General features: G+C 42.0%; 1 protein-coding gene across 1 annotated transcript in view; it reads left to right on the forward strand.

Annotated features, from left to right (window-relative positions):
* The window catches only part of INTS7 (integrator complex subunit 7), a 43,238-nt gene that overhangs the window by 14,399 nt on the left and 5,746 nt on the right, over nucleotides 1-23,093 (forward strand). Inside the window, exons 7-17 of the mRNA XM_067565004.1 lie at nucleotides 512-634; nucleotides 3,157-3,274; nucleotides 4,835-4,969; nucleotides 5,569-5,666; nucleotides 6,495-6,734; nucleotides 11,983-12,120; nucleotides 12,898-13,104; nucleotides 17,980-18,174; nucleotides 18,948-19,051; nucleotides 19,456-19,524; nucleotides 22,507-22,639. Coding sequence (XP_067421105.1) covers nucleotides 512-634; nucleotides 3,157-3,274; nucleotides 4,835-4,969; nucleotides 5,569-5,666; nucleotides 6,495-6,734; nucleotides 11,983-12,120; nucleotides 12,898-13,104; nucleotides 17,980-18,174; nucleotides 18,948-19,051; nucleotides 19,456-19,524; nucleotides 22,507-22,639 — 1,560 coding nt within the window. The remainder of the gene's footprint in view (nucleotides 1-511; nucleotides 635-3,156; nucleotides 3,275-4,834; nucleotides 4,970-5,568; nucleotides 5,667-6,494; nucleotides 6,735-11,982; nucleotides 12,121-12,897; nucleotides 13,105-17,979; nucleotides 18,175-18,947; nucleotides 19,052-19,455; nucleotides 19,525-22,506; nucleotides 22,640-23,093) is intronic.

Consider the following 23,093-nt stretch of genomic DNA (forward strand, 5'->3'; position numbering starts at 1 on the left):
AAGTGATGAGCACACAGTAAATCCATACATAAATTAAATGAATTAACTCATTCTTATTTAAAACAAAAAAATCATGTAAATCTGTTGGTCCACTCTTAGCCTCTTTTAGCCGCATTACACCACAAGATCTACCACTGGCAGCCTTTAGCCTAACAGAACAACTCTGTCTGAGGTGGCTTGGGTAACTGCTATTCCAGTTCAGAAGCCACTTTTGATAGTATTAGGTATAGGCATCCTGGAACACAATAGCATACCTGGTGTGTTCCATTTTTATGACAATATGCAGACTGCTCTCCCAGAATGTGTATGTTTCATAGCAGTATTGCTGTCTGAACTCTGAATGCTCCTGAAAGCTTTGAATATGCATATGCATACACGGTTATTTTATGAGCTTTTTTTTTAAAAAGGATTTCTCTGTTGTAACAACAATTTCCATTGTTTTTAAAAAACAAACTAATTTAACTACAGGAATCCTACTTAATATTTTTAAACACTTTGTTTATTGTTGCAGATTCAGCTCTTGCTGCAGTACTTGAAGACTGACCCTCGGAAAGCTGTGAAAAGACTTGCTATCCAAGATCTAAAGTTATTGGCAAACAAAACCCCACATACGTGGAGCAGAGAAAATATTCAGGTTTGAAATCTTTAAGCAACAATATTTTTATTGTAAAACTTTTCAACTAAATGCAGTCTTTTTTACAAATGAGTATAGAAGGCACTTTTACCTCGCTGCTGCTTTTAACCCTAATGTTTCTTCTTAAAATGGACTTGCTTTGCTTTCCATGGTCAAAAGTAGCATCTCATCTAAATTGTAATGACTGTGACTTTTATCTTGCTGTGTAGGTGGGGCTAAAAAGTATTCATTGAAAGATTCCCATTGACTTCAGTGGTCGTTGGATTGGCCCCAAAATGAGTTCAGCAGAGATTTCTATAAAAGACCTATAGAGTTATACAGTAAATAATAAACAGTTCCTGACTTTACTTTGAATTTTAAAACAAATAGTTTGAAGTCAGAGCTGACAGTCACATTTCCTAATGTTTAGATTACGATTTGAGGATGCATTCTGTTCACACAATGATAACCAAGAACCAGATTGCCTCTTCAAACACATACTTCAGGAGGGGCAAACTGCCAAGTTGCCTAAGAGAAACTCTGCAGCATTAACCTGCCTGGAGTTTTCTCATCAACCCGCATGAATGAGGGCTCTCTGCTGGCTCCAAAGAGTGTGGTTTCAAGGGATGTAATCTTGGGATGGACAGTATGCATAGCACATGTGTGTCCTTTTCCTTTCCCATATACTGATTCTGGAGAATTTTCCAGTTTGTTTTCTCAGCCAAGATTGTTTAGTCTTAACTGCTTTTGAGTTCAGAAACTCTTGCAGACTTTGCTGTTGTTAGTAGTAACGCTAACTCTCCTGACACACAATAATGTTATCAGAGTCACAGCTGAATGATATCTTAGGCTCCTTGATGTTTTGAAAGAAAATGTTCTCTAAACATGATCATAATCTCATAAATATTTAATGGAAAATAAGAGACCATTCTGCTACTGCAAGAGCTGAAGCTGAATGGTGACCTCTAACAATAACTGGAGAAAGACCAAACCATAGTTCATTTTATAGGACCAAAAAATCAATTATTAATGTATTAATGACCTTATTTGAGATATTTGTTCTTTTGCGGCCCATGTGATAAATTCCTTATAAACTTGTAATTTGCCTAAGGGTTGATGTTTTGTAGTAGTCTGACAATACACTGATGATGGGGTTTCCTAGATATAAGGCTAGTGATAACGCTCATGTTTTCTCATGAGATTTCTGATATTAATTCCAGTACTGTTAGCGTCTGAGATTGAAAATATCTAAAATAATGATCTTCTGCAGGAGTGCAGAAAAATCAACCTCATAGTTTACTCATTTACTGCCACTGGAAGGAAATGTATTACAATTTGGAAGCTCCATACTAATGGTGGAATACATGCATTTTCTTTCCTGCATCTTGAGCCATATACTCTATTACAACTTCAGCAGTTTAGTAGGAAACAAATATAACTAGTTGGGAGAACACCACACGGATGTCAGTAGAGAGGAGAAAAAGCTTGTCAAACAAGAATTCTCCTTGGAATTCTGAAACCCCTTTGTTGCATTGGCTGTGTTACATACATAATGTATGAGTAGCACTCTGCTACCCCATTTCAAGTGCTCGGGCCACTGCATTTAAAATAGCTTTAAAAAAACCCCACCAATATAAAATCCAGATCTTGCAAGCCAGCACAGAAAAGGCTGTAGTACCAATACCGGTGGAGTTGATTGGGAAACTCCATGAGATGAACATTGCAGAGTTTTTCTTGGCCCAGCTGGCAGGGGTGAGTGCTTAGACATTTGAAGATGCAGCTCGAAGAGGAGGTCTTGAAAATAGCTAGATTTATCCCCATATACAGTTTAAAACACCAGCTGCGGCTGCTTATAAAATTAATATGCTCTCTTCTTAGAGGAAAGATCACAGACAGGCCTGTGATAGGACTGCAAACTCATCAGGGCAGGGAGTGCTAAGACCAATGGGACTGGGACCTCCAGAAGCTACCATAACACAAATAAATGATGATGATAACAAAGAAAATTCACAATGTTTATTATCAGCAAGCTTAGAATCTTTATTTTCCACTGGATAATTTTTCCTTTCTATTAAAAACACTTGTAAGTAGTGTTGTAGGAGGTGACACTTGAAACTCGAATCATTTATGCACTTGAAACTTGAATAATTTATACACCATCTGCATACTGGTGGATAACTTTGTCTCCAAATTCTGCAGAGATTTTATCGTTGAGAAATATCAGGTGAATAGTTAGTGATCATTTAATGAACATAATATGTTTTTATTGATTTGTATAATAATTTAGGAAAGCCAGTGTCACTTTGAGGACAGGACTTGTACCCCGTCTGTTAAAACTTGCTTTAGGAAAGTGGTAAGTGAGGAAATAAATTTGCAAGATCTGAATTTGATGTTGGTAGTGATTTTTTTCTTATACAAACAGTTTGACCTGTATTAAAATTAAACTACAAAGTAAAAAAGCCAGAGTAAACATTTATGAAGTGGGTGAATTTGTAGGATTTTTTTCCCCTCCATATTCTCTTCTCTTCTCTTTGGTTTTTTAGGCACTGTGCGAATGTGCTCTTCAAACTCCGTATGACAGCTTGAAACTAGGCATGCTATCTGTCCTTTCCACACTGTCAGGGACTATTGCCATCAAACAGTACTTCAGCATGGCTCCAGGTAAGAAGAGTACATTAGGTCAGCCAAATTTTGGCACTTTTTTATAGGGATTTGGTGTGTGTGGATTTTTTTTTTTTTTAGCCACTTCAATATTGTTAATAATACCTTACATAACATCTCCCTGAAGGATCCTAAAACATTTCCCAAACCATGAACTTTATTCTATCCTCATTAAAGTCCATGCAAGCAAGCTTTTATATGTAATATATAAAAATCAGAATTGGGGTGGAGTGTAGTATAATAGAGCAGATCTCAGACATTCTGTGCCTGGCTCTGGCTCCAATTTGCCATGGGACTTTGGGTGAGTCACTTACTCCTGTGCCTCAGCGTCTGTTTGTAAAGTGGGACTACAAATATTTACCTCTCCCATTGGTATTGTGAGGCTTAAATCATGTTTATAAGGTGCTTTGAGATCATAGGATGAAAAATTGCATAGATGTGCAAAATGCTTGAGAGAGAATGAATACGTGGAGTGATGTAGTGTAGGCTTTATTGGCATGAGGCTGAGATGGTTGTATTATCCAGGAGAGGCAAAGTCACTGGACAGTTGGGTGGGGGTGATGTATATGAGTGCCAATAAAATCTTTCTACCACACAACTGTGTGTTCTGGATGTGTGGAATATTATATATAAATAACTTTGGAAATGTTTCAGGGAGTCTCTTAAAATGCTCCTGGATGATGGCATTATTTTATTCCTTATTTCTGAGGTCACACTGCCTTAGTTACTGCAAATCCAACAGTACAGGCCATGGAGGCAGAGAAAAATAACCAATACATTTTAAAAAAACCTCTCAATGACTTGTAGCTTTGTAATAAAGGTTTGAATTTGTTGTGGAGGTCACAGTGTTCTCGAGAATTGTGAATTTGAATGAAGTCCATGACCCCATGCCAGCAGCTCCTGTCCTACAGAGCTGGGCCCGGCTCCCTGCTCTGGGTGTTGTGATCTGTCCCTTGTGGTTGCAGCATCACTCAGGTTTAGCTCGGCCACCATTCTGAGATGGAGACCGAGAGGTGGGTGTACCAAACCTGAGCAGTATTGTGACCAGGGAGCCAGGTTCAGACCTGTGGGACAAGAGCCACTGCTGCAGGATGAATGTGGGGTGGGCTTACTCTCCACCCTCACCCGCTACCTCCCAGGCTTCCCACTTCTCCCTATCTGTGACTTATCAGGGTTTTGCACCTCTGCTGTGAAATCTATTAAAAATTTCCATGACACAATCTTTCTTATTACTTGTGTGTAATAATGATCCCGGATTAAAGTCATATATTCATGACCTTTTTACAAATGCTGTGTCCCATTGGAAAGCTTCATTCACAAATATTAGCCCTTAAAGCTGAAGACTGCCTATCAGAGATGTCCAACTTGTGTTGTGTGTATGCTAATGGGAGAGGGAATTCCACATGTGTGGGAGGATACATTTGAGGATGGGATGGAAGAATGGGAAATCAAACTAGAGAAAAAGTCAGCCATGCAGAATTGAATTTAAACTGGAAAAGATCTTGTGACATAATTATGGAATGTGTTGCTGCACTATCTTCTTCTTGTCACCTTGTTTAGGAACAACAGCTACAGCAGCGAGATCGTTTGATTTAGTAAAGCTGGGACAGGAATGCTGTTACCATAATAACCGTGGCATTGCTGCTCATGGAGTGAGAGTTCTGACTAATATATCTGCTTCTTGCCAAGAAAAAGGTAACTCATAAAGTGGGTGGTGGAACAATGCAGCCGTTCATGATCAGGTTTTGTGTGCTTTCTTTTATTGCAGGCAGGCCTGTCCTGTCCCCTAACTCTCTGCTTTCCTGTGGAATTGTCCTGCCACAGATTTGTGGGCTGTAGAGAATGCAGACTTGTAACCCATTATAAATATTTTAGAGAGTTTCATGAAAGGTCATGAAGATTCTCCGCTTGTTAAATCCTATGTTCCCTCTGAAGAGGATTCTTACTTGAATGGATGCTCATCTTCTCTGTAGCACCCTGTACCATTCCTCTAGGCTAGAGCATTGCCCTTCCTCTCTGGAGAGCTGTTGGTACAAACCCCAGTATAAATGGTTGACATTAGTGTTCAGTAGTTTTGCCCTAGTCCAGGCTTGTGCACCTCATAAAACCGCAGCTTCTACTAAATGGTTTTGTGAGACTTACAAAAGCAGACTTGTTGCTGATTAGAACTGAGCAAGGGGAAAGTTTGAATTATACTGCTGTTTAGTGCACACGATTGTTAGGGTTCAATTCACTCTCATGTTTAAAAATAAGTAGAAAAGAACTGAATACTTTACTCTGTTCCTTTCTCCTAGATCTCCTGGCTTTGGAGCAAGATGCCGTCTTTGGCCTTGAGTCTCTCTTAGTTCTTTGTAGCCAAGATAGCAGTCCAGGTGCTCAAGCAACCTTAAAGGTGAAAAGAGTCGTTATACTTGTCATCTCTTTATCATCGAAATGCAGGGCTGGAAGGGACCTTAAGAAGTCAAGTCCAGCCCCCTGTGCTGAGGCAGGGCCAAGTAAACCTTGTACAACTGTCAATCATATCTTGTTCAGTAGAAAGAACTTAGTGTGGCAGGTGTTCTAATGGGAGCACAATGTGCTGCCAGGGAGGAGATCAGAGTTCCTCTATGCTTTGCTTCTAAGATGGTAAAGGGTCAGGAGCACATTGAAGCCAGAGGAGCAGAAAAACCATGCCTTCTATAGCAGCAATTCCTGTCAGTTCAGAAGTAGAATTGCTGGCCTCATGGAGTTAAGTCCTGCTTTTTTCTGCTAGAGGGACAATTGTGGTAAAGAATGGACTTATAGCTGAGGGGGAGGAAAAGGGATCCTTGCTACTCCAGCAGGGATCTGAGGGCACCTGGTTTGGCTGATGGAAGAACATAAACTAACAAGTGACCACATCATTCTTGTGAACAGTTACCCTTTGGTCCTGCCGAACAAGCTATTACCAGGCAAATAATTTTAAAATATTACTTTGACTGATTGAACCCATAAGAAAAGAAAATATTTCACATCTTTGTCTTGTACGTGTGTGTGCTTTTAAACTGTGTGTTCCGGACAGGGATGTGGGGGTTTGGAAGAGTACACCTCTTGTACAAGTTTATAAATACATCTTTGTTTTCCATTAGCTCTCTAGTTTAATTATAGTCTGAATATTGTGATAGTTTCTTTATATTTTTTAAGATAATTTAATGTTGGAAGGTGACAGATGTTGGAACATTGAAATGTTTGTGCATTGCAGATAGCACTCACTTGTATGGTGAAGCTAGCCAAGTGTCGTCCCCATCTGAGTCAATCAGTGGTTGAGTCCTTGCTGACACAGTTGCACAGTGCTCAAGATGCTGCTAGAATTCTCATGTGCCACTGTTTAGCAGCAATTGCCATGCAGCTACCTGTCTTAGGTGATGGCATGCTGGGAGACCTAATGGAACTCTATAAAGTGATTGGACGATCTGCTACAGATAAACAACAGGAACTTCTGGTAAGAAACTGCTGTTCAGGATATCTGTCCTTGATGGAACAAAGTTCATATGAAACTACTATGGAAACTAATATTTCATGAACCGGTTTAGCTAATTGTTACATCAGTGACAGAAAACGATAATCTGTTGCCTCAGCAGGAATATATCAGTTCACTGCTAACTACATGCATGCAGAATGGGAAATAGTAATCTCAGTATGCAGCACCAAAGTCACAGACCTCTGTTTGCTTAGCTAGAAGAGAGAACTGAAATGGTCTGATCTGTATTCCATTCAGTAGATGGCACTAGTTACACATAGAAAAAAAGATCATAATTATTCATTACTGAGGGTATGTCTACACTGCAGACTGAAGTCGATTTACTTTAAATTGACTTTCACCTGCCGAATTTTAGACGTCTCAGGACCGTGATCACACAATGCTCCTTGCGCCGGGCTTTTGCGTCCCCAATCACCATGCTTGGGTCAACATTCAAAGCAGTATACAATGGGTAGCTATCTCACAGTGCAACTATCTGCAGAGGCTTTTTGGAAGCTTGTCGGGATGCAATGTGCTCCCTCCCCACTACCTTCTTGTCCCAAACAAACTGCAAATGCTTTTTTGCATTGTTTTTTCTATGCCATGCGCATGCTGTTGCTGGAGTGACACAGAACTCACTCAGCTCTGCACTATCATTGTGAGCATCACAAATACCTCATGGCTTATCCTGCAGTATTTTCAATGGTGAGAGAGGAGCCACAGCACAGAAAATAGCAATGTTATTGAGGCCGCCCTGATACAAGCCATAGAATGGAACAATTCCCGTTTGCGGCAGGCTGTCACGCATCATCTTCAGTCCGTGGAGCGCCGGTTCTGGTCCTGGGACACAAGCACAGATTGGTGGGATCGCATTGTTATGAAGGTGTGGGATGATGAGCAGTGGCTGCAGAACTTTCATATGCAAAAGACCACTTTCTTTGAACTTTGCATGGAGCTGTCTCAAGCCCTGAAGCTCATGAATACTCACTTGAGACCAGCTCTGACAGTGAAGAAGCGAGTGGCCATCTCTGTGGAAGCTGGCAACCCCAGACTGCTACCAGTCAGTTGGGAATCAGTTCAGACTCGGTAAATCCACCGTTGGAGCTCCTATGATGCAAGTGTGCAGGGCCATTAGTAGGCTTTTGCTAAGAAGGGTAGTGACTTTGGGAAAAGTGCAGGACATAGTGGACGGATTTGCTGCAGTGGGGTTCCCAAACTGGGGGGGCAATAAATAGCATGCCTATCCGTATCCTAGCACCTGACCACCTTGCCACAGATAACATGAACCAGAAGGAATACTTCTCAGTGGTGTTGCAGGCCTTTGTGGATCGCAGGGGATGTTTCACTGACATCAGTGTGGGGTAGTCTGGAAAAGTGCATGACACGCATATCTCTAAGAACTGGGGTCTGTTCAGTAAGATGCAGGCGGGCACTTTCTTCCCTGATGAAAAAATAAACATTGGAGATGTGGAAATGCCAATAGTGATTCTGGGGGATCCTGCCTACCCTTTGTTCCCTTGGCTAATGAAGCCCTACACTGGACACCTGGACAGCAAGAAGGAGCGTTTCAATAATAGGCTCAGCAAGTGCAGAATGGTGGTCAAAAGTGCATTTGTCTGCTTAAAAGCCAGATGAGATGTCTGCTTACTAGCTTGACATCAGTGGAAAGAGCATCTCATCACTTACATCTGTGTGCTATGCACTCCATAATTTGTGTGAAATGAAGGGGGAAAAGTTCCCCCAGGGTTAGGCCATGGAGGCTGATAAGCTGGGTGCAAATTTTGAGCAGCCAGATTCCAGCGCTATGCTCAGAGCCAAGTGCAGAACTCTTCGGCTTCGGGAAGCATTGAAAAACTAGTTTTGCAGTGAATTGAGGTAATGTATGTTTGTGCTGTGCCTTTCTTTCCCATCCCCCACCCTTGCTCCAGCGGCTCCCTCCCCTGCTTTCCCCATCCAAGCTATGAATGAATAAAGACAGATGTTTTTTAATGCTACAAAGTTTTATTTGTGACCCTTTATAATGGAGGGAAGGAGGATAACTTAACATTGTAAAGTGTCACTGTGCAAGCAACTGTGGTTGTGTGCAGTTCTTAAAGGGGCCGTTGCGTCCTTCTGCTCGCCTCCACCGGTGGGGAGTGTAGCATGTACTGCACCCTGCTCAGTCTCCTCCTAGATCACTTGGGGATGGGTGCTGATAACAAAGTGGTAGGCGGTGGAGTGTTTTGGAGGGGCTGCAGAGGGAGTCCGTCATGCCACTGCTCTTCCTGGCACTCTATCGGATACCTCAGCATGTCGGACTGATCCCTCATAATACGCAACATCTTCTGATGCGTATCACACTCCTATTTTTGTGCAGATCTTCTGTGTTCCATGTCCATGTCTAGTTTTTCAGACAAGGACATCCTCCAGGCTCTGAGCTCTGTCAGCAGCCTCAGAGGCATTCATTAGCTGAACATGTCATCCCATGGGTTTTTTTCCCACTTCCTAATCTGGAAAAGTCTTTCAGCTGGTGTTCGACAAGGGGGGCCGCAGGCCGAGGTATCTACTGTCAGAGAAGTAAAACAAAAAGTTGCCATTGTTAGCTGACCCAAAGTAGTAAAGGAAATGTTACAATTATAAAAAGTATTCCCCTTCACGTTCACGAGGCAAAGCCAGATCCACATTCTATTCTGTACATCTTGGAAGGATCGGATGGGTAAGCATGGAGCCCTTGCGTCTGTTGTAGAGAGACTTCATTAGCACTAAAACTCACAATCTGTGGTTGAGCAAGGAGAGGGATCACCAGGCTCCCCTGTAACATGCCAAGGACTGGTTTGGGAGGAGGTGGGCAGAACAGATTAGAGGACACTGCGGGTGAATTGTAGCAGCAGAAAACATAGGACAATCAGTTTCCGGACCCATAATGCCCATTGCAACAGTACTAAGACTAGGAATAGTCTTCGGGAGGCACCCAGGAACCCCATCCCCGTCAGAGGAATAAAACGGACTAACTGTATTGGTTGGGTACTTTAAACTTGCGCCATCTTCTCTAGGTGACCGTGTGTGATATCAGTCTCCTGAGGGTAATGCAGGCAGAAAGGGAAGATTTATTGCAAGCATCAGGGGACAGGCCTGGCCTTTATGCTGCTATGCTTTGTTCCACGATGATGCCTGCTCATTTAATAGCAGAGTGGCAGGGAAAAGTATCTGCCATGGTGGAAGAAATAAAGCTGCCCTCCCCAAAAACCTTCTGCAAAGATTAACAGATTATCTACTTGAAAGTTTCCTTGAGATATCCACAGAGGATTTTCAGCGCATACCTCTGCATATAGATGGTCTGTTCCAGGAGTAAACCTCCACTGAAGTTTGCCACCACCCTCAAAAACACACTCCTTTTAAGAAGCTGGACTGGGGACATAACCACAAAAAAAGAAAAATTTGCCACACACGCTCACCAGATGTGCCTTCCCCTGCATCTCAATCAATCCCACTGTGTTGTGCGTGGCTGGACTGCTCTGGGATAATGAACAGGTCTTGGGTCTCAGGGAGAATGGATACCCCACTCTCCTGCACCCTGCTCTCCTCATCCTCATCTTCCTCGTCCACAGAGTCCTCCTCATTCGTCCTGGACTGGGATTCTTCGGAGGTATCACTGCTGTTTGGTGGCATAGCAGTGGGGTCACTGCCAAGAATTGCATGCAGCTCCTCATAAAAGTAGCATGTTTTGGGTGAGGAGCCAGAATGCTGTTAGCTTCCCTAGTTTTCTAATAAGCCAGCCCCAGCTCTTTGATCATAACGCGGCACTGCTGTGCGTCCCTGTTGTGCCTCTTCTCCAGCATGCCGCGAGATATCTTCTCGTAGATATCTAAATTTCTTTTGCTGGCTCAGAGCTGAACCAGAACAGACTCTTTGCCCCACAGACCAATGAGATCCAAGACCCCTGGTCAACTCCAAGCTGGAGCGCATTTGGGCCGTGCAGTCGCCATGAGCAGTTCAGCTACAAAACTTTCTCCATGCTGTGTAAACCCAGAAATGGAAGTTCAAAATTTCCCAGGGCTTGAGGGGAGGAGCTATTTCCTGTGTACGTGGCCACGTTATGGCAGAGCGTTAATGTCCAGAGTGGTCACAACTGGGTGTTATGGGATACCTCCTGGAGGCCAATGGCATCGATTTACGTTGCGTTCTGCCTACACTGACACAAATTCGACCCATGGAATTTGAATTCAGCGCTACGCCACTTGCAGAGGTGGTTTTCTAAGGTTGATTTTTACTGCACTTTAAATCAACGGAACTTATGTGGCAGTGGAGATGCATACTTTAGGGGGTCGATGTAAGCAGCGTTACGTCGACCTCCATTGCCAGTGTAGACCAGGCCTGAAACGCTTCAGGATGGAGTCCTTTGCAGAAGTGCTTCTAGACAAGAAAGATGGCAGTTCAGAAGTAGATACCCTACTTATACATGGGCCTTCAAACACACATGGTTTAGAGCAGTGGTTCTCAACCTATTTACCGTTGTGGGTTGCATATGCAGCTCTCAGTGTATTATGTGGGCCACATCCACACAAAATATGTTACCTGTATGGCCCTGAGGATGTCACATGGGCCCATAGCTGTGTGGTGATTGGGCTGCAGGTTGAGAACCAAGAACCACAGCTTTAGTGGGTACTAAGAGACACACACTTGATATGGGTATTTTAATTGGAAATGAGAGCTTACGCCTAGATTTGAAAGGTATTTAGCCGTTGCTGTGCAGTGTTGCTCCATCTAAGACTCATTGACAGTCATGGGATTTAGGGTCCAAAGTGCCTAAAACCCTTTTGAAAATGAGACTTAGGCTGCTAAATCAGTTAGATGTCACAATCTTGACAATAGTAATGCCTCAATACATGTAAAAGTTTGGGCTTTAGTCTTCAAGAAAGTCTGTTATGAAATGAAAAAGAAGAGTAATTATATTTTTACAGTTCTTTACTATGACTGTGAGCTTGGATGTATTTCTGCTTTAACATTCTAATTTGAAAATGTAAATTTGCCAAACTTCAGTGAGGAAAAAGCCCTTCCATTGCTTGTTTTGCTTGAAATCCTGAGCAAAGATTTGACTCTCCGGTTCAGAAGCAAATTTTGTCGTGTGTGTGTTTTTTTTTAAGTCCAAGATTGAATAAAAACTTATTAGACACAATCACTGCTTTTTACGCTTCCTAAAAAACATACAAATGGAAATGTTTCTTCCACGTTAATGTTTGTTTTCCCTTAGGTATCCCTCGCCACAGTGATATTTGTTGCCAGTCAAAAAGCTCTGTCTTCTGAAGTTAAAACTGTTATCCAACAACAGCTTGAGAATGTCTCCAATGGATGGACAGCATACAGGATAGCCAGGCAAGCCTCCAGAATGGTATGTGCAAGTTTCTAGAAAGAGGATTCCTCAGTAGACAGTATAGTCAGCCATACTCTGACTTTGGATTGGAGAGTTAAATGAGGAAGATACCAGCACTTGGAGAGAGGAAGGAAGATGGGGAGAGGAAAATAAAATTTTCCCCTTTTTTAATTCACTATAACACTGGTTCAGATTTGTAAAACAGGAGAGTTACAATGTAAACCTCATCATTAGAGGCATTTATCCTATATCTCACTGTCATAGTTGTCTGTAAGCATGTGGTGACCAGTGAGTACAGCAGCGTGAAGAAAGGTATGGTCTGATGATTCGGAACTAGGGATGTGTCCCCAGATCCCACTCTGACTACAGCTTTTGGGCCTGGGAAAGTCAAGTAGCCTCTGCTTGTGTGCATTTTTCTATCTGTATGACTAGTATAATGACTCTTTACTATCCTGAAGTGTAGATTAATTAATGTTTGTAAGACACTTTAGAAATGGGAGATGAAAAATATTACATAAAAAAAAAATGCAGAATTCTGTATTTGTTTTTAGAGCTGAATCTCTTTGTGCTGTCTTATTTAAACATTATTACTTCCTACAAGATTATGTATGCCAGACATAAGTATCTATGCTACTGCATCTCAGCAGAGTTACCTTGATCAAATGTTGAAGATGTCTCACTGTATTTGTTTTTAAAGAGTAGTTTTTGAGCGTATGGGGTGATTTATTTGGTTTTATTTGCTGGTATGTCACTTAAGTGCAAGATCCTCCACTTTTTTTTCTTGTTGCCCTTTAGGGTAATCATGACATGGCCAGAGAGCTGTATCAAAGCCTGCTGACTCAAGTGGCTTCAGAACACTTCTACTTTTGGCTGAACAGTTTGAAGGAGTTCTCCCATGCAGAGCAGTGTTTGACAGGGCTTCAAGAAGAAAATTATAGTTCAGCACTTTCTTACATTGCTGAATCTTTAAAATCCTATCACAAAGGGATAGCATCGCTAACGGTTAGTATACATCCTGTACTCCAAACTTTGGTGAGTCTGTTGGAGTTCCCCTTCTATAAAATGGGGACAATGTTTCCTTTCTTCCATCCTCTGTTATCTTTATTTAGATTGTAAACTTTATTAGGCAGGGACTGTCTACCACTATGAGTTTGTACAAGGCCTCGGTAACAGGGACTTGATTTTGTTTGGGCCTTTAGATGGTGGCATAATCTAAATGATTGTGGGATATGGCATATCTTCTAAGATGGCCGTTGGTTTGAAATAGAAATGGAGAGGGATTAAATAAGCCTGTCCAGTTGACTATTCTGTTAAATTGGTGCAGCCTTGTATTAAATCATAGTTTCTCAACCTGTGGTATGTGTGCCACTGGGGGTACATGAGACATAAGCAGGGGATACCCAGGGAAAAACCGAGTGAAGGGGAGGTGGGTGGCAGCTGCCAACTTCTGGGGAAGCCGGGCGGCAGCAACTCACTTCCCGTCCAGTCCCAGCTCCCAGCTGGGAGGCGTGTGGCAGCCCCTGGCTTCTGGGGAAGGTACGTGGCAATTGCCCACTTCCCGCCTGGTCGCAGCTGCCAGCTGGGAAGTAAGCAGCAGCCGTTGGCTCTTGAGGGAGGTGGGTGGCAGTCCCCTACTTCCCACCTAGTCACAGCTCCCAATTAGGAGGCAGATGGCAGCCGCTAGCTTCTGAGGGAGGCAGGCAGCAGCCCCCAGCTTCCTGCTGGATCCCAGCTCCTTCGTGGGAGCCTGGGGGCAGCTTCCTGTGTGAGCTGGGCTCGTAGCTGGGTGGCAGCCACCCATGCCCCGACTCTGAGCCGAGGGACAGCCTCCAGCGCCCTGGCTTGAAGATGGACAGCATCCACCTGCCCTCATCCCTGGGTCTCAGCCAACGTGGAAGCCTCCTCTTCCCCAGCTCGGATTGCCTGCAACTTGCCTAGGTGGCAGCCCACCGTCCCTGGCTCAAAGCCCAGTGTCCAGAAAATTTGTCAATTTCACTGCTCTATGACAGCCCCAGATTTTACCAGTTACCTACCCTCTTTTCCTGTCTCTCTCTCTCTCTCGCCCTCCTTCCCTCTCTCTCTCTCACCCCTTCCTCCTCTCAAACCTATGGCAAAAAATTTGGCACAGCACTTTATATTCCCCAGCATTGGCATGCTTATCAAAGCCTCCTAGCTTTGGCCTACATCACCTCTAGCCCAGGCACATACTTGAGATGTTGTGCACCCCTGGTGTAAAGGTGGTAACCTACCCACACTAGATCTGACATCTGTAATATCACGGCCTTATGTACTCAGCCCTTCTTCTAACATAGGGCTCACATTAGTCTGTAAATATAAAATCCCATGGAAAATTGAGTGTTGTGGTACTTATTAAAATTTTCAGAAGTTAGGGGGTACTTGCTTCTTAAAAGGTTGAGAAACACTGTATTAAATTAGTGTTTAAGGAATCCTCACTGAACCTGTATCCCACACAGGAAGGTTTGTCCATTCAAGGCAAGCAGAATTAAGTAGGTGCCCAATTTAAATAAAGCAGAAAATTATTTAATTACTTAACATGATGAAAATAGTAAGATGTTGTAAATAGCCAGGCAGTGATGCAGCTGGAAAAATGTTTGTTTATATAAACCCAGAGTGTCCTCTGTCAAGTCACTTTTATCATACATAGCCTTTGGTGAAGTTTGAACATTCTTCTTTTCATATTTTGTCCTGCCCATTAGTCAGACATAGATTTGGTTTTTCCTATGTCGTTTGAATGAAGCTGAAGCTAATAGAGCTCCTATTTACTTGTTTGTGCATTAGCATTCTTAGTGTCAGCTCAACTCTGGCAGTAGTGTTTATATTAATTAACTGCTGCAGCTGAATCAGCAGAAAGGACCTAAACTATGTCTGTTTGTCCTTCATGAATGGCAGCAGTACACTCTCCCTGTCCTTAAATTTGTATGTGCTTAATTTATTGGCCAAGTGGGTGAAATTTTTCTGTTTTAAAATCTCAAGAAAGATTCCCTACCACTCTTTTTTTTTTTAATTAATTTTTTAATGAGCTGTTTAAACATTTATTACGAGCAAAAGTGCAGCATTTAAAACAGGCCTTCTTAAAGGCCAATATAGGAAATACAGAAACTGTCTTTCATAGCCATTTTCCAGATTCTGTTAAATTGGTGGGGTTGCCATCTTTTGCTTCCCCTCCTGACTGCAGCCATTGATCTTTCACCTTGTGGGCTGCTGTGGTCCAGAAGATTAAGGAAAGAGCTGGTAGTCAAGAGAGCTGCTTTTATTGCCAATGGTGTCACTAACTAGCTGTGTGGTCTCGACAAATTGCTTAACCCATTTGTGGCTCACTCATCTGTCCATCTTTGTTGTGCACTTTCAGATCTGTGAATGCAAAGTGCAATAAGAACCAAATGTTAGTTTTAATACTCCCAACTTCATCCTCCTTTCACTGTCCTTGTATGACTATCAACTTGCCAGTCATTGCTGCTTAAGGGTAGATTGTGACCCATCACTGCAGTCACTGAATATCCCTGTTCAAGCAGTTATGTATGCTGTTCCTTCAGGTGCAGATGTCCCTGCCCATGTTATGGATCAGCAGTACATCCCAGACAGGTGAGCAGAGGGAGGAGCTTCTCTAGCTTGCCAGGGAAAGTAAAACTTGCACGTTTGACCTCAGAACCTGCCAACTGTTGCCTCTGCTGAGGCCCTGTGCGAACAGGAGTTCAGCCAATGGAGCACTGCTTATTTATGGCTCTTGGCTGCCTTAATAGCAAGGGAACAACTAGGGCAAGTTGACGGACATCCTCTTTCTAATCACCGTATTCCAGCTGAAACACTGTGTGTGTGTGTGGTAATTTGTTCCAACTGTTCAGCCTGCACAGTGTATTGAGACAGTGCACAACCTACTATCCCCATAATGCTGAAGCTGCATGAGTCTTTTTGTCCGTGCATGCAACCCTCCTTTCTACATCTGAGCTTAAAGCTTACCCTCCTACATAGCCTAGCACTTAAGCCATAGCAAGCTTACTCTTCTAAGAATCAAATGTTTCTGTGAAGTGTTTCAATTCCAATCTCCCTCTGTGAAAGACTGTCCTACTTGCTCTTGGGACAAGGCTTGTTCTCTGGCACAGAGCATCTCCTGTACATGAAGCTGTATGCTTACTACCCAATAAAAGTATTACTAATGGAGAGAGAGAAAATAAACTCTGACGAAGCAATTACATTTATTTGGCTGAAGCTCTTATCATACATGCTGCCTTGTCAGGATGACTGTAGTATAGACTTGAGACTCTCATACCTATACATGTATGAGCTTCCTTCCACAGAATCACATTTTCAGAAACTGCTCCTAAAAGAAGAGAACTCTGAACAAACCCCCTCACCCCCAACCCTTTACAGATCTGGAGAAGGGAAGGCAAAGGCTGATGGACAGGACTGGATAGCTCATGTTATAGGTAATGTGATAGAACCTTTTTCTCTGGGTCACTGGTTCAAATGTATCCCGATAGTTACTGAAAATCCACTATAATCTCGCAACTGTTCAGTGGCCCATGTTGTATAAATTCGGTAGATAGCTGTCCACTTCCTAGCAAACAACTGTGATGTCACAACGTCATCGCGTTTGGTGCTCTGGCTGGCAGAGAGGCTAACACTTGATATGGCTTGGAGACTGAATTTACCCACTTGCTACCTCCCAGAGGTAGTCTCTACTAGTTGATGTTAGGTGAGAAACACTGGTGAGGAAGTGTGTGCAAATTGTGCTATGTCTATTCTGTGCATGAGGCACCGTTCACCAGCATTAAAACTCCTTTTTAAAATTGGAGTGGGGTGAATAAGATGGGCATACCTTCAAGAACAGAAGATACAGAAACTTAAATCCTCATTGGATAGCCTTGTAACAAGATCTTGCCTCATACAGCATCAGACACTGCTGTTGCAGTTACCCCACTCAACGTTCTTAGAACTGTCCCAAACATTTGTGCAAGTCAGTCACCCCTTCTGCGATCTAGTTTATTAAAATAACACAGATCAACAAGACAGATGTCCAGCAACTTAACACTGGTTCTTCCCCTTTTCAAGCAGGATTCTTAGGATTCTCAGCAATTTCCTGCACCCTCCCACCCTTACTGGAAGTCTCAGTCTGGACCCCTAAACAAGTACATGTATCAACTCCTTTCAACACCCATCTGCACTATCTGTTCTGGGCCACTTGCTTTTAGAAGCGTCCTTCATCAAGGGCCACCTAATTCCTTCTTGAGGACTTGCTCCTGTCTTTCACTGCAGGTAGCGTTAGCTAGATCTTTCCTTCTTGCTAGTGTGGAGATCTCCTTTCCTCGTACTCTGATCCTGAGTCTCCTGCAGCTCTCTGTCCCTTTATAAGAAGCACTGCCTCTGGGCTATCATGAGATGCCTGGTCATCTGACCCAACCACCAGCCTCTTCCCAAACCCATCATCCTGGAGGTAGATGACTAGGCATAGGTGGCTTTAAGGTTCAGCCCACCCAGTGAAAGGACTCTTGAGTTATTCAGGTAAGATTTGTGGTGGGGAGGAAAACCTATAAGGTTATATTTTAGCAACTTAGTGGCAGCTTCTTTCAGAAGTTAAAATAGTCTTGTGGAGTCTGAACTTAAATTCTTAAGTACTTATGTCCAATATTATAACATTTATCAGGGGTTTTGGGTTTTTTTTGTTGCTATTATACCTTTTTAACCACAAATCAATTAATCTGAGTAGTAGTATCCTGAGTTTTAAAAAGTAATGTTGGCATCAAAGCAAACACTGCCCTTCATCTGATGAAAAAATTCAGTGATATTGCCAGGTTGTTGTTAGTGTCATATATGTTTCTGACCCAGACTATCAATCTCCTCTTTTTATTTGTTTTTCAGGCTGCCAGCACACCACTTAACCCTCTGAGCTTTCAGTGTGGGTTTGTCAAGCTCAGGATTGACCTTCTGCAGGCTTTCTCTCAACTCATCTGCACCTGTAACAGCCTAAAAACTAGTCCACCACCTGCCATTGCCACAACAATCGCGATGACCTCAGGAAATGACCTCCAAAGATGTGGGCGCATCTCTAACCAGGCATGTTCATTGTTTCTCTCTCGTGCAGTTTTATTTGGTCCACCTGTTGAGATAAGAAAATGTAGCTCTCTGATAGAAGGAATGAAAGTGAGAATATTACTGAGCCTGTTATTTCATACTGGGCCTTGTTTTTCAACTGCTATTCCCACAAATATCCATGTGCCTATGCAAGCCCTCATTTGGGTGTATCATCATATATAATCATGGGGTGGCTACGTTTGGAATTACCCATTTAGTGTACTCAGATTTTATAAGGGCACAAATGGTGTTCCATTGCTGTGCTCAGAAAAGAGGATGTCTGCAGAAAAATAGTCTGTATGACTTCGATCATGGAATACTGACAGCCTGCTTGGTGCTATACAGAATATTTTTGAGGTATTCTATTGTCCTGAGGAGCTTAGTCTATGTAGAGAAGCTGTAAAGTAGACAATAACTGAGACATACAAAACAGGTGAGTAGCAGCTAGACTCATCAGAGAGGTGCAATAGTTCTTTTTATATAAAGTGTGTATGTGACAACAGTTATTGGATGATATGTTAGCATTTTGTTAATAGGTGTAGAAATAATAGCTTAGTCAATGAGTGTCATTTATTTTGTAATATCTAACCTATAGCTTACTCCCAATACTTGGGCAAGTTTCAGCAATGTAAGTTAGAGGGCACTAAAGGTACAGTACCAGAATATTTATGGCCTTGCTCCTCAGTTCAGTGTTGTAGAACATAGTTGTGGTATTTTTATTTCTATTGATCAGCAACATTGTTTCTCTGCTGTAGATGAAATTCTCTATGGAAGAATTCCGAAACCTGGCTACACGATATGGGGATCTGTATCAGTCATCTTTTGATGCAGACTCAGCAACTTTAAGGAATGTAGAATTGTATCCTACTGTTCAGAACTCATAATTTGTTTACTCTTTTTATCTGAGGTTGCTTGTAAGAGTGATGTAAGGTTCAACAATCATAGTTACTGAAGTATAAATCTGAAGCAAGATAATAACTGCTTTAAAAATTTCAATATGGATATTTTGAAATCTATTCAAAAAAGAAATGTCTCCCTCCCTCCATGTTCTCTTGTTACACGGAATTGTTTCACTTATTACTTAAGATTTGATGGGTATAATCATGGAAAACTAGGAGTCTTTGGTTCTTGCCCTGTAGCTAGGGCAGATACTTATGGCAGTGACCTCATAATATTCCTTTAGGTGTCGTAATTAAAAATGCCAATAGTCAATATTACTTTGTGTTGAGATAGTATGTCTATAAACCTTTACTATCATGTCAGACAACAGCAGAGCTGCCTGTTGATTTCACATGCAATTGAAGCCCTCATTTTGGATCCAGAAGCTGCAAGGTACGTCTAATGGTAACCCTTCTACTCTCTCCACTCCCATCTCCCCAAGTCAGTAGGGTCTCTTAGACTAGAAAACTAACAATGGAAAAGATGCAGTAGATATATAAATGTACCCTTGTACTGGGCAGGTTTACATACACAAATCTGCTGCAAAGCTTTGATCTTGCTAAGCTTAAATTTAAGATACCTTGGTAGTCTCCATTCAAATTGTCCTTTAATTGTGTTGATTTGGCTCGAATTAACTTCTTTTTTATGTAAAAGGTACTGGAAAAGCTGTTTGAGGTATAGCTATTTTTGGGTGAAAATCATAGAAGTAACTTCCCAAATACTTTCTCTGCTGCTTGTTCTGTTGTGTTTAACTCATTGTTTCATTCATTCGTTCCAGTGGATTCTTTCGGGGTTGTTGTCATCTGCTGTTGCTCCCTCTCCCTCCTTATGTGTTCATGCTTACTCTTTCTCGCCTTCCCTCCTCCTCTCCCCACCTCCCCCCTAACCTTGAGGATGCATACTTAATAGGTTATATTTTCTTTGTTGTAAATCCATTAACTTCAGTGGAATGACATGAGGGATAAATTTTTCACCCCATAAGTCTGATTAGCACTAATGAAATACCTTCATTTGGGTCCACTCCTACTTTCTTTGAAATTAATGGGAGCTAAATCAGATCTTTTGAAACTTTTCACTTGAGAAATGTAGATTGTATAGCCACTATATGTTCTATTTAATCAGCTAAAAAATCTAGCTCTGTAATAATGCCTACCGAGTTTTGAAGTAGGCTTCACAGGGGAATCAGTCTTTTTAACATTATTTCTGTTAATGAGTTGGAGGATGGATGGGGTATGCTAATCAAACTTGCAAATATTTAACAGTGAGGGTTTGCAAATAATTGGTATGGCAGGATGTGGGAGGAAGGATTGTTATATGTTTAAAACACAGGACTGGGTGCCAGGAATTCTGGATTGTATTCCTAGCTCTGCCACTGACTTCTTGAATAGGTTACTTAGCATCTGTGTCTCAGTTTGCCTATCTGTGAGGATGCTAATGCTTGTTCATGTGCTGAGACTAAATTAGTTATGTTTTTTTATAAAGTATTTTAAGGTTACGTAGAAAAGTAAAGTATTAAAGTACAGTACTTGTTGAGATCTTAGAAAAATGGTCTAAAATCAAATCAATACAATTAAATTAAAGAGAATGTTGATGGAAAATGGCTGAGCAGGTGAACAGCTCAGAGTGTACTGATTGTGTAAAGCATGTTTGTTTTACTATTGATTTTGTTTTGTCATGCCCCTTTTATGTGTCTGTTCATTCACTGGTGTCTGGTTGCAAACCTAGACTGTGTGATCTCTCCAGAGACATGTTTTGACTGTAATTGTAGGGCACCTAGCATAACAGGACCCTGATCTCTTGGTCAGGGTAATTGACATAGGAAGAAATGTGTAAATGTATGATTACAGGAAGAATATTGGAGCAGCAATAATATTACAAACAAGGTCTACCGCTTGTGGTCCTGCCAATACATTGCGCTCAGCACCCTCCTGGGTTCTTTCAGTCAATTACCAGACTTGGGTGTGGGTTTCTGAACCAACCTCCTTCAAGGGGTCTGATTTATTACATTTTTCTACCAAGGGTGACTGACTGACTTTATTAGTTGCCCGAGGTTACTCCCTTCTGGGTCCCTATAAGAGTCCTGGTCAGTTTTGTCCCACTTCAGGAGATTTCTCCAGCCCCCTTTCTGAAGCTGAGGTTGTACTTCAAATAGTTACTCCTTCAAAACAGGAATCCCCCAGTTCTCCTCCTTAGATCTGGGTCATGAGTTAATCAGTTCCCTTGTCTCTCCTTAAACAGAAGTCCTCTGCTTTCCTCCTTGGGGCTGGGATATAATTTAGCCAGCTGTAGGGCCTTAGCCAGCTTCTCCCTCAACTGACTCCTTTTTCTTCTGTTAATTCTCAGGCTAGGAGGATCCAGCAGGCAGCCTTCTCTTGCTGGTGTTTGCCCTGCTATGAGGGAGGAGGCAGCATTTATGCTGGTCTCCGACTCCCAGCTTATCCCCAGTTGATTGGGTGAGAGGGGAGCCTTGCCCAACCCTCTCTACAAGGCTCCTGGCTGTTATAGAAACAGTGATGGGATTTTTTTTCCAAGCACCATTTATTCCCAGGACTGCTTCCTTTCTATCAATAAGCCCTACAACCTTTTTTTTCACACTCTCACTCTGGACCTTTCAAACTTTGAGCCAAGCCGTGTGACAAGGTGGACTGACCTGTAGGCACTACTACCCTTAAGAGGGCAGACCACCTTGTCACAGGGTTATAGTGAATGAGATTTAGTGATATGATGATGTTGTAAAGAGGAAAATACGGACCTAATGCTGCATCTACGTCTATGCAGCTCCCATAGCTGTTAATGAAGTTGTGTATGCGCATGTGAGCACAGGATTAGGCCAAGTACTGATTGGCTTTTAACAGGACTGTTGCTTGGGGCTTGAGGAGAAAAAGCAAGGTAATTATCCTGTATTAGTCTGTAATGGTAGAGTCTCAACTGGAGAACTGCCTTTGAATCTGGTCACTGCAAGACTTTGACAAAATAGAGAGTATTAGGGAAAAGCAATGAAAAATGATGCACAGTTTAAGAAATAAGCCTTGTGAAGAAAAACTAATGGAATTAGGGATGTTGGCTCTAGGAAAGGGTAGAGGAAAGACCTAACTATCTATGTAAATGATGGTATAAAGAGGGCAAGACAAAAAGTAATGAACAAACTACAAAAAGGAAAACTTGGCTTTAAATATGAGGGATAGATCATAATTACAATATCAGAATAGTTGAGGAACAGAACAAGCTGTTTGAAGGAGGTTGTGAAATCTTCCTTACTGGAAATACTTAAAGTTGGAATAGACAGCAATCATACTGGGGCTTGTTTGTGATTGGGACTAAATGACTAAGATGGATGGAGTATATTGGGCACAACTAGAATAGCTTCTTTTCTAGTTTCCAGGAATACAGCTCGAGTGGAGCAGCGTCTGTTGAGAGTGAATATGAAAGAAGAATGATGTCTGTATTTAATCACGTGTTGGAGGAAGTGGAATCACTGAACAGGAAATATGCTCCTGTGTCTTACTTGGCAAGTAGCAGCTACAGTATAAAGAGTGGTTTCTAAAACATTGCAACTCGTTTCCTTGGTACTGAAGGATATGTTAAAAATACATTGATAGATTCCATCTTTCATTTGCATTATCTACAGTTAGCATATGTGTTCTCTAATGAATAGACTGTATTAATAATGTTGCCCTTTGAGAGATGAAATTACATAAAATTAGCCTGAACAATGAAGCAAAATTGGGGGTAGCTCACATACTGACTAATAGCATTTTTCATGTTCCACAGTCATGTCTTCCACAGCACTAGTTACAGCATCTGTAACATTAATGGTCTGATCAGAATGGACAAAAGTCAGGAAATACAGAGATTGATATGATGCTACTGACTGGGAAGTGGGAAGGGCACTACAGTAAAGAAGGAACGTTAACATTACATATTCTGGCTTTTGTCAGTTTGTCATATCCTTTGTTGTTAGT

The sequence above is a fragment of the Emydura macquarii genome, unplaced genomic scaffold (assembly GCF_026122565.2).
Source record: "Emydura macquarii macquarii isolate MOO-44397 ecotype Brisbane River unplaced genomic scaffold, CSIRO-AGI_Emac_v2 contig_2676, whole genome shotgun sequence".
NCBI classification, from domain to species: Eukaryota; Metazoa; Chordata; order Testudines; family Chelidae; genus Emydura; species Emydura macquarii.